We start from the raw sequence: 16714 nt of genomic DNA, 5'->3' as shown, positions 1-16714 counted from the left end.
TGTTAAACCAGGAAGTGATTTATGTAAGGACTTCCTGATGTTTATTTGAAACTGATGCAGCGTCTCCATTAGCAGCTCCTCATGCCATCAGGATGTGTCCTGCTGCTCATGTGATGTATGATCTGTGTGTGTGTGTGTGTGTGTGTAGGGAGTGCTCGCAGGAAGTTGGTATGCACCATCTGTAATAAGAAGTGCTCATCCTCACTCAACCTGCAGGAGCACCGCAAGGTCAGATCATCCCTCCATAAATCTCCTCTTATCGTTCATCCAGTCCATCTCTTCATATTTCTTACCTTTCGCTCATCTATTTTGGCTTTAATCTTTCTCCTCTGTCACACCATCTATCCGTCTGTTCTTTCTCTGGCCCTGTCTCAAATGGCACCCTCAGCACTTGCAGAAATCCATACTTTGAGTCAACGCTTTAGCACTCAAGGAATTATGCAAATCAGGTAATGGAACGAACATGCTCAAAACTCTAGCACTGAACATAATTTGCACCACGTAATTCGCCATCTTGCAGGCTTGATTTGAGTTCTTCGTTGTGAAGGATGTAGCAGATGATTAAGATCTGACATACTTTGCTGGGACCATAGAGTGACATAGAGCACATTTGTGAATAAAACACAATTATAAATCTATGATTCTGTGTAAATGTATTTATGTAAAAATGAGCCATATTTGCAACTTTGTATGACAGTGACTTAATTTAAATGTGTTTAGTGCAGCACTCTACTAGCTCAGATATCATTAGATTAAATTTCCTTTTATGAGCTTCTCCAAGAAAAAAAAATAATAATTAAAAAACAGAATGAGTAATATATGAGTCTCTGATGTTTGGAAGCACGTTTATTTTATTTATATATAAAAAAAGTAATTGCGTATGTTTCTCACAATTCTGACTTTTAAAAAAATCAGAATGGCCTGATATAAACTGCATTTCCAACTTTGTTTTCTCAGAATTGCAAGATATAGTCGCAATTGCATGTTATAAAGTCAGAATTGCTTGTAATGAGTAAGAATTGTGAGATTTTGCATGTTTACATGCTATAAAGTCACAGTTGCATGATATAAAGTCGCAGTTGCGTGTTATAAAGTTAGAGTTGTATGATCTAAAGTTGTAATTGCATGCTATAAAGTCAGAATTGCATGATATAAAGTAGGGGTGTACCCGACTATGGATTTTCATAGTCAAATCGGAATTTTCGAAGTCAAGTAGTCAGACATTCGACAGTCATAAATACTGACGTTAACACACAGGGAAAATGTGTAGATACAAACAGGGTAATTAATGTTTTATATTTTGATTAAAAGATAGTTAATATTAAACGTCAGCGAAACCCTAACAATTCACAACATTTTTTACAATAGTGCTCTCATTATAATGTTATGTATACGACAGTAGTTATTAATTATGTTCTGCTTTTCTTTTTTGAGCTGCCCGCGCTGAAGATGGCCAGTAGAATGAAGCATTTAGCAAGTTTTTAATTAATGGGGTTTAACTCATTTATCTCATATAGAATACGCTTCATTATTTATACAACATAACGTTAATATTACAACTTACTGGCTATTTGCACAAAATGCCCCAAATGCATGAATGTGTCTGCATCAACAACGTGCAGAAACACGGCAACTAAACTCTGAAAATTCACTGCGTTATATTATAATAGTGTTCTCATTATAATGTTATGCAGTCCCAGTCATAGTTATTAATATTCTGCATTATCTCTTCAGCATGCAGCGCAAGCAGGGCAAACAACAATCACCGCAGTACTACAATGAAGCGCTTTACTGAAGCGTAACTCAAATGCATCTTATATGAGAAAAATAATATACACGATATATACACTGACAAAAATTATAGACGCAACACTTTTGTTTTTCCCCCATTTTTTGTGAGCTGAACTCAAAGATCTAAGACTTTTTCTATGTACACAAAAGGACAATTTCTCTCAAATATTGTTCACAAATCTGTCTAAATCTGTGTTAGTGAGCACTTCTCCTTTGCTGAGATAATCCATCCACCTCACAGGTGTGGCATAACAAGATGCTGATTAGACATTATCTCGGCAAAGGAGAAGTGCTCACTAACACAGATTTAGACAGATTTGTGAACAATATTTGAGAGAAATTGTCCTTTTGTGTACATAGAAAAAGTCTTAGATCTTTGAGTTCGGCTCATGAAAAATGGTGGCAAAAACAAAAGTGTTGCGTTTATAATTTTGGTCAGTGTATAAACCGGCTGAAATGTTTTGAAATCGCTTGTACCCTACCTGATCAAAAAAAATCCAGTCTCTCACTCTTCCTGTGTCAGGTTGAGTCTTGCTAAAGTTTTAAATCCCTGCCGCCAAGATGCTCCTCTGTCAGTCACGGATCATGGAAAGTGAATCTTAAATCTATAGGGGTGGTTGGATTTATTCACGCACGTTCAAATATTTATTTGAAGCTTGTTACTTTTCAGATTGTTATTTACAGAATTATCATAATAGGCTACATATTAACTTATTGGGAGAAAACTGGTAGTTCTATGTGAAATCAGACATTGAGCACCCCCATATAGCCAAAATGGCATGATCATAACACCCCGCGAATATTCGACTGAGATTGGGAGTCAAATCAGGCTCCTCCTATCGAAGCATCGAATTGTTGACTATGCGGGGTCAACCCAAATATAAAGTGGCAATTGTGTGTTACGAAGCGGCAATTGTGTGTTATAAAGTCAGAATTACGAGATATATAGTCGCAATTCTGATTTTTTTCTTGCAGTTGCATGTTTATATCTCACAATTCTGACTTTGTTTCTGAATTGCAAGATATAAACTCACAATTGCAAGTTGTAAAGTCAGAATTGCAGGATATACAGTAAATTCGCAATCCAAACTTGTTTTCTCAGAATTGTGAGATGCATCAAGTACACCATTTAGGATGAGGCCTCATCTCTTGGATCTCACTTGAGTTCTCGACTTCCTCTTTTTCTCTTTCTTTGGCTGCTGTCTGATCCATATATGTAATTCTGTCCTCATCTGTTTCATTGTTTTTGAAAAGCTGGAAAAAATAAGAAACGTGTAGCTGTCTTAGACTTAGATTTGCTCTTGTATGCCGTCCATCTCTCTCTGTCTCACAGTTGGAGGTGGGCTTCATGTTGATGTTGTAAGGTTTTCCACTGGTGTGAGTGTGTACAGAAAGGTTGTCTTTTGTTTCACAAGCTCATCCCCGTGGCCCTCGTGAAATTTAAGAGTTGGGGAGTCCAGACTGCCCGACCTTCCTGCTGGCGTCAGGGTTCCTCTGCAAAAAGACCTGAGCAATATTAGACAAATAGCTTCATCACCATCTCCAAATCACCACAAAATTCAGAGCTCTGAAATGGGTCCTGGTCCATTTTCTCTTGGGAAGACTTATATATAGGCTGTATGGGCATCCTTTTCAAAATATATACCACTTTTTAGATGCTTTTCACTGAAACCGCAACGCTAAACTTTGGCAGAGTGAGTTGAGAGTGACAAATGAAGGTAATTTGAATTTCTGACTGAAGGAGGTAGGTGAAGAACCACAATTCAGGTTTAATGTTCTTACGACTGGAATGCATCCCAAGCTTCCACTGCTCCACCAAACCAACATCCCGCTCTGTTTTGGCCTGGAAAATGCTATCGTCACTCTGTTTGCCTAAACTTGACGCAAAACAGGCACTTCCTCCTGTCAGCGTTCACTCATCAGCAGTTATCAGCGCAGCCGATCTGAGAGCGAGCCTTTCCAGTCGCAGCTGTCCGGATTTGGCGTCAACCTGCAAGAGCATCATGATGCTTTGGTGTGCATTTCTGATTGTTCGGCAGCGGTCAGTCTCTCTCTAGAGGAAATGCTAATGTTTCTGTAAAATTCTTCCCGCGGGTAATGTTAAATCCAAACCTGTTTGACTCTTCTATGTCATTTAGTTTTATTGGACACTTTCTTGCTCTAAAAGAAAGATGCATTCAGATGATTTAATATTATGTTATTTTAGAAACTTTTTATAATATTTCTGCCCAGGCTCATTGGAAATACATGCCTCTTCCTAAATTTCTGCACAACTCAGAAAACATACCTATACGTACGAATCAGTGCAGTTTTCAAAATGAACACTAGAGACAGTAAAACTCTGATAAGTTTTATTCATTTTCTCACAAATTATGATTTACAGGCCCAGAGTTCCAATTGAGAAAGCCTAATTTTTTATATTATGTTATGAACAATTTTAACATGCTGTGAGAGTTGACACTTTTGAATGTTAGCGTCACATATACAGCTTCATGTGTATGGATTTTCTAACGCAGGTAGCTCACGCAATATGGCGTTGCTCTTGTGAGTTGAAGCGCTCCAATGTGAATCCCATGAAACTACGGGTTGACAAAACAGCTCAAACCCACATATAAGGAAGTTAAAATACCACTGTCAGTTGCATCAGCGAATGGGGTTTTATTGCATTCTTTACCACTATTATTATGTAGGTTTAAGATTGGGTTTGGAGTAGGCGGTATGTTATTTTCCAACATGATAGAGCATTATGGTGTGTGCACACCAAAAGCAAATGTAATTATTCGCATGAGTAGATTACATACAAAGTCAATGCAAGATGTGAATAGACGCGAATTCGCACCAGGTGAAGTGAATGACATGAATTTGATGACGCAATTGCCACAAACGCACGATAAACACCTCAATCGTTAAAAAATGTCAACTCGAGCAGAAAACTTGCATGATGCTTTGTCGTGCAAGCCAATCAGTGAAGAGCTTAATGACATGTCCAGTGTGACATGTCCGGTCGTACAAGAATATGAAGGAAAGCATTACGTCATGATTGTATTTGTCGCAAGTGACAATAACGTGATGTGGATAATCACTTTGCTTATGGTGTGCACACACTATTAGCCTTTTAGCAACACTTTCCGCCCCAGACATTTGAATTGTGAACTGCCAAAAATACGTGCCTGAAGCAGAGTAATAAAAAAGTGGCCACAGAATAAATGTTTCCGTGCCATTCATTAGACATTTCACTTTGAAACTGCGGCAAAATGTGTAGTGAGTATGCGCATGTACGTACTATCGATGTTGCAGTAGGTTGAATTATATCCTGGTTGATCCATTTAGTATAAACTTTATTCTTTATCAAAAGATAGTTAGTTGGGAAGCTGATCTATTAAAGTTTTAGGTAATTTGTGCGTACATAACACATGTGCCTTTCTCAACTCATTGTTGAAAGAATTCTGGCATTATAGGTAGAACAAAAAATTAAACTCCCCTACAGGATGATGAATTTAAGTTTCATTTAAGTAAAATGAAGTTTAAATCTCTGTGGCCTTACTTAATTTCCTGGCCTGCCCGTTATACAAATACACAGTTTGGTCACAGACCTTTTTCCTGGCTTTCCATCCCTCTCCATCTTTGTCTGTGTAATAGATGTCAAGTCTTCCTTTTTGCACCAGACCATGTCCATCCGACTGCAGGTCGTTCGCTGGAAAGCCTGCTAATATGATTTGCTCTGTGAGAGTGGAGACTTGAAAGACTCTGTAGAGTCTCTTCCACATGCAGACAGTTTCTCTATACATTCATAAACTGGCATGAGAAGATTACAAGTGCCAAACATTTCACAGAAAACTAAGCCATCAGAGCTGTGAATGTGCTGTGGAGCTTGTAGCTCTGCTCTCAGTATTTAAAGACACAAAGAGAAGATCTTAGTACTGAGTTTCTGTACTTTAATAGAGTGACGTTTCAAATTAAATGACTATACACAATCAGATATTTTCAACGTAGCGTCGGGTAAGATGGATCAGTTTTACCTAAAATAATAGTTTATTAAAAAATGAAAAGTCTGTGATTTATTTATTCAAACTCATGTTGTTCCAAACCCAGAACATTTCTGTTTGTTCAAAACACAAAAGAAAGTATGCTCTCAATTGAAAGTCCATTCCATCAAAATTCTGATGCTTCAAGGAGCAAACAAGTACAACTGATCTTCCATTTACCATATTTGATGTGCTCAATACATGCATGCTGATCAACGTTTACTGTAAATGTCATCAATGTTTATATGAATCTGCTCAGTTCATATGGATTACCTTTACGATGTCTTTATGAATCGTCAAAGTTTTGGTGAATTTTGTGATACCGCTTACCCACTGGCACATCTTACCCCACCCTGCCCTGTCTTTATAGGTTCTCACACAGATGATGTTTAAGCATAATATTTACTTGACATCTTAACTTTTAACAAAACACAATTTTAAGGAGCCAACGCTGCAAAAGGGCAATAAAATACCACTGGAAAAATCGCTCAGATTTATAGTTGGGGCACATTTTTTTGACAGCGACAGATTATTCACAGTTGCATAAAACTTCAGTGAGTGTTTAATTGGACAATTGCTTTGTGTAAAACCACTACATAGTTTCAACAGTGCAATCCGAGCAGGGCTGTCAACACTATTTTATACAGTGCTACAAATTGCACTAGCATGACAGTAGCTCAGACAATTACACATATCACAGCTTTTACAGTAGAAACCTGTTTGATCTAACGAGTAGTAGGAAAGTTGGTCACACTTTATATTAGGTGGCCTTAACTACTATGTACTTGCATCAAAAAATAAGTACAATGTACGTATTGTGGTCGTATTGTATTGCAACACAGGTTAGGGACAGGTTTGGTGGTATGGGTGGATTTAAGGGTGGGTTAAGGTGTAAGAGATGGGTCAACAGTGTAATGATAAATGCAATTACAGATGTAGCTACATATAGGTATTTTTAAAAATATAAGTACAATTTAAAAACATGTATGTACACAATAAGTGCATTGTATCAAATGATTAATTTAAATGTAAGTACATAGTAGTTAAGGCCACCTAATATAAAGTGGGACCGGAAAGTTTGTTAGAACATAACTGTTTTTATACTGCATTGTATTGTGCACAAAGCTTGAAACAAGAAAACAATCGAACACACTCCCAGAATGCTCAAGTTGTTGAAGTTCATTGAATCGGCTCATCCTTACAGTTCTAAAATAACTGTTAACTTGAGTCATCAATCAATAGTGTTCATTACAGGATGTAACACATTTTTATCTGTATTTCATTTAGTACAACTAGGCCTGGTTTCACAGACAGGGCTTAGACTAAGCCAGGATTAGGCCATATTCAATTAGGATATTTAAGTAATTTTTTTATAAACGTGCCTTAAGGCCATTTGAAATTGTTGTTCGAAATTTACGTACGGTAAAAAATAAATACAACCTCACGTTGTGTCAATCACGTTTACACACTGCCTCCGAAACATTCATCCGTCATAAAAAAATTCAGATCAGGTTCGATTTTCTGCGTTTTCGCATCCGTTGCATGCATTTTGATAGGAAAGGATGACGAATACGAAAAAACGGAAAAACGCATTGGAAAATTTCGGTCTCTGTGTGCAATGACCTTTAGACAAAAATATTTACTGGTGTCCATCTTGAGACAAAAAAAAAAAGACGTTGATATATTTTAAGATCAATCAGTGTTTCAATCAATCAAGTTTCTTTCAGTTGAAACAGCTCAGACTTACATTTTAGTCTGGGACTAGACTTAAGCCGTGTCTGTGAAACCGGGGGTTAATGTTCTTGCTTGATTTTAAGGTTGCTGCTGCCTCTTTAAATGGCTTCAATGTAGGTGGCTTTATGTTAGTAGTTTGTAGCGTAGCCAACTAAACTTCAAAAGAGTTAGTAGCTACACATTTCTAATAATTTAAAGTACTTAAACTAAATTATTAGAAGCTTTTAGCTTGGAAAGATAGTGTTTCAAAGTACCTCAAATCTGGTTGTATATCATGTATTGTGACACATGTGGCGCCTTGTTTTCATCATACTGGATGAAGTAGCAGAGAAAATGGGACAGTTTTATTATTGACCGTTTATAATTTTCAACGGAAACTGACTGGCTGGAGTTCACAGTCATTTGTACCTCTTGATTCCCTGTGAGAAATCGGACTGAAATGTTCAGACAGACTGAAATGTGAACATTTTTCAGCTGAAGAGCCGAATTGTGTTTAGCAGCGGAGTTATTCAAAACCACTCAGACATTTAATTACATTTCCATCTGTTGGTGTGTGTGTCCTCTGTGAGTTGGGTTAAAGATATTTTCAAGGTCACACACCAAGAAAAGGCAACTAAATCCCACCCAAGAGTTCAACAATCACCCTCAAAGGTCCATTAAAAGACCTCAGATGTGCTCTGGTTATTACGTTCATCCACCGAGTGCTCGAATCTGGTCTGGTCTGTCAGTGTGTTGTACTTTGTGGTTACTAAACACAATCAGTGACACTGAAAGTTCACAGTTTGAAAGTTATTGTTTTGAGCCCTCATGTCATTTCAAACAAAGGATTTGTGAGAAACGTGTTTTAGCTCCATACAATGGAATTGAATGGTAACCAAAATTGTTTGGTTCAAAATGTCTTCTTTTGGGTTTTGCAAAAGAATGAAAGTCATAAATGTTGTGAGTAAATGATGACAGAAATACATTTTTTTTTCACTTTCACAGTATTGTTTTGTATTTTTTGTACTTGCAAAATACATTTTTTGGTGTATTTTCAGGTTCATGAGATATTTGACTGTACTGACTGTGATAAAAAGTTCATCTCCACGAATCAGTTGAAGCGACACATGATCACACACTCTGGTAAACAACATACAATACATACATATAATGTAATTACACCAGCAAAAACTAGTTTACTAAGATGTTGTGTTTGTAGAAAAGCGTCCGTACACCTGTGACATCTGCAGCCGAAGTTTCAAGCGTCTGGATCAGGCCACGGCTCATAAGATCATCCACAGTGAGGATAAACCGTACAAGTGTAAGCTCTGCTGGAAGGAGTTCGCCCACCGCAACGTCTACAAGAACCACAAAAAGGTACCAGTCAGTGTGTGTGTGTTTGTTCTCGATGTCTTAAGAAGCCTTCGTTTGTTCCAGTTCAAAGTCAGTCAGAGCGGCAGAATTAAATGCGAAAGACATATGGTTGGACGGACAGATCGATCCGACAGATTTTTGACTAAATAAACTGCTGTCATCTTATCTTAATGGAGATCTGGAGCCCAATCAGCCACTGTGGAGCCTAATCAAAACCTTCAGGCTAACCCTGAACTGTAGAGACCCTGCACGACCCCTGACCTTTACACCCTGCAGATAAAATTAACCCCAAAACCCCACACAGCTCTGAACAGAGAGAGTGTGTGAAATAGAGAAAAGAGCACAGAAAGCAACATTCAAAACTAATAAGACAACATTTACTTTTCCTAATAAATGACTCTAATCAACAACAAAAGAAAACTTTTTTCTAAATATAATAACATTCTCTTCTTTTTTGCTTCTTACTGATTTGACCAAGGAAACATAATATTCACTTCATTTTTAAGCTTTGAACTAAATATGAGTGGTACTCTGCTTGTACAGTTTTGCTGATGCTATTATGTGCAAGGTCATGAGTTTTCAAAGTTTTTGATTCCAATGTCCTTCAGCTTCTTAATCACTTCTCTGACCTGTTTTCAGACTCATTCAGAGGAAAGGCCTTTCCAGTGTGAGGAGTGCAAGGCCCTCTTCCGCACGCCGTTCTCCTTACAGCGCCACCTCCTCATTCACACCAGTAAGTGTCTGTATCTGTGCATATACTCCTGAGTAAATGTGAGCAGCTCAAAGCATCCCGACGCTCAAATCAGATCCCATCCAGACTGACACAAGCCTCTCCATCGGCCCCCAGCGCCTCCCAACACTCTTAAAAATAACAAAATGGCATCGTGAAGCACTTTTATTTCTAAGAGTGAAACCCTGGGCTTTGTGTCTGTGGGTGCAGGGGCTCCTAGAGCCGACTGGTCCAGGCAGGATGGACCTCCGCGCTGCTCTGCCCAGTCTAGACTGATCACACTGAGATTATTGAGCTGGAGGAATTTCCTGCTGTCCTCCCCAGAGACACACACACACATAGAAATACTGGGCTAACACTCTTTTATGTATCTGGAGGGTAGGGGTTGCGCAGTGGGTTTGGATTTGTGCATGGTTATTGTGATGTGTTCTGTATTTACAGTGTGTGTGTGTGTGTGTGTGTGATCACTTACGGCCCACTGTGATATAATCTGTTCCATCTGTGTCAATATTTGGTTTTGAAATAAAGCTGGTTTTGTGACCATCTATTAAACACACATTATCGTTTTTAAAAGCCCAGACTGGCTCAGTAGGGTAAGTCCTCCACAAATATTTCCCCCCTGTGTGTGTGTGTTTGTAGTTTAGATCATCTTCAGTGCCTTTTGGCATAGTATCATTTACACTAAATCAAAGATCAATATTTACATTGCAGAAGCTATTGACTAATCCACTAGACTTTTGTTATTATTGGCATTGTGCTTGAGTGCTTGACCGATTAACAGAAGTTATCGCTCCCGCTTCCAAAATAAAATTCCGAAATATATATGTTTTGCAGATTTTGAGTATATATGTTAAAAATTATATGGCTTTAATGTGTACACTGCAACTGCTCTAATTAAATTGTTTAGCTTATGCACTACCATTCAAAGGTTTGGGTCAGTAAGAGTTTATTTGATTTTATTTTATTTTTGGAAAGAAATTATACTTTTATTTAGCAAGGGTGCATTAAATTGATCAAAAGTGACAGTAAAGACATTTATGTTACATAAGATGTCTATTTCATGCTGTTCTTTTAAACTTTCTATTCATCAAAGAATCTTGAAAAACAAATGCTACTGTTTCCACAAAATGCTTAAGCAGCAGCTGTTTTCAACATTCATAAAAAATGTTGAAAAGCAGCAAATCAGCATATTAGAATGATTTCTGAAGGATCATGTGACACTATGTTTCCATCACCCTCTTTTTATGCGCATTTTGAAGTATCGCATTAGAAACGAGTGATGGAAACGCCAAATTTAGAAAATAAATCCCTTAATTCGCAAAAAAGTTGTTATGCTCGCTTGAGGTGGTTTTTGACTTGTGCGAAAAGGGCTTAATGTGAATAATGGGAGATGGAAACGCATTTAGCGAATAAATCCCGCATGAGTGTTCAAAAACGTCATGTGACTTTGCGCTATGGGATAGCATAACCTGACTAACCAGCGGACTGATTTTGTTGCACAGCATCTGAAATGTTGTTATGGTCATTCTGAAGTGCCCGAGCAAAGTCTGTCGTCAGAGTATTTCTATATAATTGCCTCTGCCACGACTGCATTCCCAAACAGCCTCCGAAAGCAAGACCGCATTTATTGTGTTTCATCTGCTCTCTCGAAGTGCAAGTCATTTATTATAGGCTATTTGAGAATTATTATAATCAGTGGCTTCTCCTACTTTTCTTAGTGATATTTAGTGCTGATTTATCAGGAAGTGACGGTTTTGTTCTCTCTAACTCGTTGGATGGAAACGGTGCTTATTCGCAAATGTTTTATGCGATATTCCAATTTTACGCATAAGTTAAATTCGCAACTACTGAAGACTGGAGTAATGATGCTGAAAATTCAAATACCTCCATCACCTTTCCCAGAATTCAAAGATCAGCAAAGATCTAAAATCAAATCTTACAAGTGGAGTTTTAATACTGACTGAAATTACGGACACACCAACAAACCTTTGTGGATTGTGGGCTACAATCAGCTTCTGACCTGCTTACATGTCGGAGCTACAGAACGACATTACCAAGGCATCGCACAACCTTATGAGCTCTGATATGTGTCCACATCCCAACAAAACCACCTCAAGAATAAAGAGATTCACTGGTACGGAAAAGGAAGATTATCATCTCAAGTGATGACAAGGCTGGCATGGCCGCTCTATGTGCCCATTCATTTAAAGACATTGTTCATAGTCCAGGTTTTTTATAACCCAGCATTCAGTCCGTTCTGCTGTTGATTAGATGCGGTGACGTGTTGGACTCGATTCAATCATTTATAGACCAGAACTAGAGTTTTGGCACCGACTCTGCGTATTTGCATTGTTTGAGTTGAAGAGCTTTTCACAGCACATGTGTATGATTTGAAGAAAGCTTTAGAAGAGCAACAGACTGCCTTCTTCTGAAAAGAACTGCGAGAGATAAACATGTCACCTCTTTTCCTACCTGATCTTTTATCATTCCTCTTTAAATCTCTCCGTCTTTCAAAACAACAGGAAACAGAAGGTTCACATCCTTTGCTTCTAAAGCAAAAAGTGGCTCATAAAAGAATAATGGGACAATTTTGACTCTGAGGGCAGCAAAGTGGGTTCGGACACAAAGCGAGTCCCAGTTAAGCTGCGCTTTTAAAAGGGCCGTGAAGGTTTTTCTAAAGTTTGGCGTCTCAGGGAGTCCGGGTGTGTGACGATAGAATGGGATGCTTGAATCGCTGTGGCGCTGTGACTGCAATCATGTGCCTTTTCTTCTCCATCCAGGTGAGAGAACGTTTAAGTGTGACCAGTGTGACGCCACCTTCAAGCGCAAGGACACACTCAACGTGCACATCCAGGTCGTACACGACGGACACAAGAAGTACAAGTGTGACCTGTGTGAGAAGGCCTTCGTCACGCCATCTGTGCTCAAGAGCCACAAGAAGGTGAGTTCAGAATCAGACGCTTGGCACTAAAATACAGAATAATCCAAGAGCTCATCAGTGTCAGTCAAAACATTTCATAATACGCTGACCCACACAAAATCTGTAGACGCAGATCTCTGCAGAAAGCCTTGACAATTTGAAACTCTTATTTAGTCATAGTTCTGCATATGCCCTGACTCATTGTGTTTGCTTATTCAATATTGTTGGGCTAATTCAACAATGCTGTCAGCTACCAATAAGGGTATACATGTGTGGTTTAATAGTTTTTGCAACAGGTTCAAAATGAGCTGTGTGTGAGCTTTGTTCTTTCATACATCACTACATTATTGACAATAGACAATGTTTCTTTTTACCTACAAAATTTAAACAAAATTGCCCCTAAAATATGATCAGCTCTGTGTTATTTTAAAACATTTAAATCCATTCCACAGAATTCCGGATATTCCCCTCAAATCAGTCTGCATTCCAGATGGGTCTGGTCAAGAGTACCCGTGCTCACACTTTTGACTTGATCAGCCACTGTATGGTGGTCCAGAAATTAAATGAAAAAAAGAAAAAAAAAAAAAAAAAATGATTTGTCGGATTTTTCATTTTATTTTATTTTTTAATTTAATTTAATTACAAAAAATTCTGATTGGTTAATCATGACTTCCTGTGTTCAAAAACCATCTATTTATAACATAGCTATGCTAGTTTTATATCTCTTTTAATCATTCTTAGCTGATTTCAGTCAGTGTCACAAAGAGCAGAGCAATCAATACGCCTCCACTTAAATTGTATGGTGAAATATGACATTTTGTGAGATTTACCCACTGTATGTTTTATGGAACAATTACAGTTTCAATATAAAAAGCAGTTCAGCTCTTTTCTAATATAAGCACTTTTATTTCTCTGTTGAAAAACTTTTATTTATTTTTTGCTCTCATATAATCCAGCACGTTAATGTTTCCAATCTGTTTCCTCACACACGGTGAAACTGAATTCCATAATCACTTTATATCCTGCACATTGTATAACCAGCAGTCCCTCCAATCATAACGGAGCATTGCTCGATCATGATTTATTGCCCCATCTGCACAGAAGATGATTTTACTCACATACCTTCAACTTCATATTCAATTTCATCTCAGATTTATACTTCAGTTAAAGCACTTAACCTGAACAGCAGCACAGTGACACCAAACTATATAGTTTTAAAGCCATGTATGTGATTACAGTTGAGATAGCATGGGCTGGATTTGACATTGTGTCATCCAATTTCAGACAGGACTGAAATGTGACCTGCTGCTGGCACAAGAGTAACGAAGCTTCATCATATTCAATTACTTTCTGACAGCATGAGGAAAATAGACGTCCAGGTGCATGTCAGATTACTGATATGATCCTCTTAAACAGTAGTTATTGTGATCATGAAATCAAAATCGACGCTTATTGTGTAGTAAATGTCCCTTATTGTGCACAATTCATCAGTGAACATTATTCAAAATGTCTAAACAAAAATATCATAGCTAAATACATTTAATTTATATTATAGTACAATATTTTTAAAAAAGAATCGTGAACCAAAAATTATACCATTTATTGACTGTCATGATATTTCAAAACGGTTTTGAAAGACCACCAGAGTAATTATAGAAGGTCCTGAGCTGGAGTGGACAATATCATGCTCAATCACAAAATGTTAATCTTTGGGTGAACTATTCCTTTAATTAGCTGTTTTGTTTTTTTTTTTCATCCTTAGTTAGGAAAGAAGTGGTATCATATGCTACTGCACACTCACACACGCTTGTATTTATCACTCCTTCCCTATAATCGCTCTCTCTCTTCTTCAATTCAAATGAGCTTTATTGGCATGACTGTGTAACATATCACAATGTTGCCAAAGCAATAAGTATATTATATAAACATACAGATTAATAAAAAAGGGGAAAAATAAACACATATACATGTCCAATTTATCACAATGAAAAGAAGAAAAATAAATAAGTAACAGATTAAAAGAATACAGAGCGTTATTGTAAATGGTAAAGAGGGTTCAGCCTTTGTCCCTGATTTGATGGCAGGAGGACACATACTGCGCTGCCAGGTGGATGCACTTTTCCTTCTCTCCCAATATATACGAGAGTTTCTCTGTGTTGCTCGTTTGCTGGAATTCAGGTGACACTAGCGCTATTTGTTTGAAATGGGCATCTCTGATGTTTATATTTGCTGCACTCGTATGGAAGTGCAGCTCGTCCTCTATGAGTCCCTCTGTGCAGTGAGAACACAGTGTGAGCTCTCTGGCTCTCCAGCTCTGCTTGTGTCGGCCCGTCTCTCTCGCTCTCTCACACAATTGAATTGAATTGATCTTACCGATATAGATATCGTACCTCAAAGTGATGATGTTACTGATCATTTGCGCATTACTGATAGTAGTTATATGGCTCCCCGTTATCGTCCGGGCAGAAATATTGTTCCAGCCACCAAAGACAGATTCACAATTAACCTGCCTGATCAACTGCTCTGTGTACCCATAAATACACATGAACTAGACGAAATGACTAGCAACATGGGCACTATCTTCTCTAATGCGTTAGAAGCTGTTGCACCCCTCAAATTGAAAAAGGTTAGAGAAAAACGTACTGCGCCATGGTACAACAGTTATACCCATTCTCTCAAGAAAGAAACTCGTAATCTTGAGCGCAAATGGAGAAAAACTAACTTGGAAGTTTGTAGAATTGCGTGGAAAAACAGTATGTCCAGCTATAGACAGGCTCTAAAAGCTGCCAGGGTAGAGCATATCCGCAAACTCATAGATAATAACCAAAACAATCCAAGGTTCTTATTTAGCACAGTGGCTAGACTAACAAATAAACAGACACCGCCCGATCTAAATATTCCCTCACAGTTTAATAGTAATGACTTTATGAATTTCTTTACTGATAAAAAGCTAAATAAACTTATCAGTGCATCTAAACCAACAACGTGTTTATTAGATCCTGTACCCACTAAACTACTGAAAGAGTTGTTACCTGTAGCAGCAGAACCGCTTCTCAATATTATTAACTCATCGTTATCTTTAGGTCACATCCCAAAACCATTCAAGCTGGTGGTTATTAAGCCTCTTATTAAGAAACCACAACTAGATTCTAATGAACTGGCAAATTACAGACCCATTTCAAATCTTCCGTTTATGTCTAAAATTTTTGAAAAAAGTTGTGTCTGCTCAATTGTGCTCCTTCTTGCAAAAAAATGATCTCTATGAAAAATTTCAATCAGGTTTCAGGCCCAATCATAGTACAGAAACTGCACTTGTTAAAATTACGAATGACTTACTACTTGCTTCAGATCAAGGCTGCATCTCATTGCTATTATTACTTGGTCTTAGTGCTGCATTCGACCCTATAGAGCATGACACACTCATAGATCGATTACAAAACTATACTGGTATTCAAGGACAGGCTTTAAGATGGTTTAGATCCTACCTGTCCGATCGCTACCACTTTGTTCATTTAAATGGGGAGTCATCTCAATTATCACCAGTAAAGTATGGAGTACCACAAGGATCTGTCCTAGGTCCTCTGCTATTTTCAATTTACATGTTGCCCCTTGGAAATATTATTAGAAAACACGGGATAAGTTTTCATTGCTATGCTGATGATACTCAACTATATATCTCAACAAGACCAGATGAAACTTCTCAACTATCTAAGCTAATAGATTGTGTAAAAAATAATTTCCTCCTATTAAATTCAGATAAGACAGAGATGTTACTTATTGGACCAAAAAACAGTACACAGAATCTCTTGGATTACAATTTGCAGCTAGATGGATGCACTGTCACGTCCTCTAAAGTCAAAAATCTGGGTGTTATATTACACAGCAGCTTGTCCTTTGAAAATCATATTTCCCATGTTACAAAAACAGCATTCTTCCATCTTAAAAACATTGCCAAGCTTCGAAACACACTACCTGTTTCTGATGCAGAAAAGCTAGCTCGTGCATTCATGACCTCTAGACTGGACTATTGTAATGCACTGCTAGCTGGTTGTCCTGCATCTTCAATAAACAAGCTACAGATAGTCCAAAATGCAGCGGCTAGAGTTCTTACCAGGTCAAGAAAATATGATCCTATTACCCCAATTTTACAGTCTCTGCACT

At 37.9% G+C, this 16714-nt stretch overlaps 1 protein-coding gene across 1 annotated transcript in view; it reads left to right on the top strand.

The window, feature by feature from the left end:
• The window catches only part of LOC306859120 (PR domain zinc finger protein 5-like), a 73949-nt gene that overhangs the window by 17241 nt on the left and 39994 nt on the right, over positions 1-16714 (top strand). Inside the window, exons 8-12 of the mRNA XM_079399979.1 lie at positions 149-228; positions 8588-8672; positions 8749-8906; positions 9543-9636; positions 12414-12574. Coding sequence (XP_079256105.1) covers positions 149-228; positions 8588-8672; positions 8749-8906; positions 9543-9636; positions 12414-12574 — 578 coding nt within the window. The remainder of the gene's footprint in view (positions 1-148; positions 229-8587; positions 8673-8748; positions 8907-9542; positions 9637-12413; positions 12575-16714) is intronic.

The sequence above is a fragment of the Barbus barbus genome (assembly GCF_936440315.1).
Source record: "Barbus barbus genome assembly, chromosome: 40".
NCBI lineage: Eukaryota > Metazoa > Chordata > Actinopteri > Cypriniformes > Cyprinidae > Barbus > Barbus barbus.
This window is presented reverse-complemented; position numbering and strand designations above follow the sequence as displayed.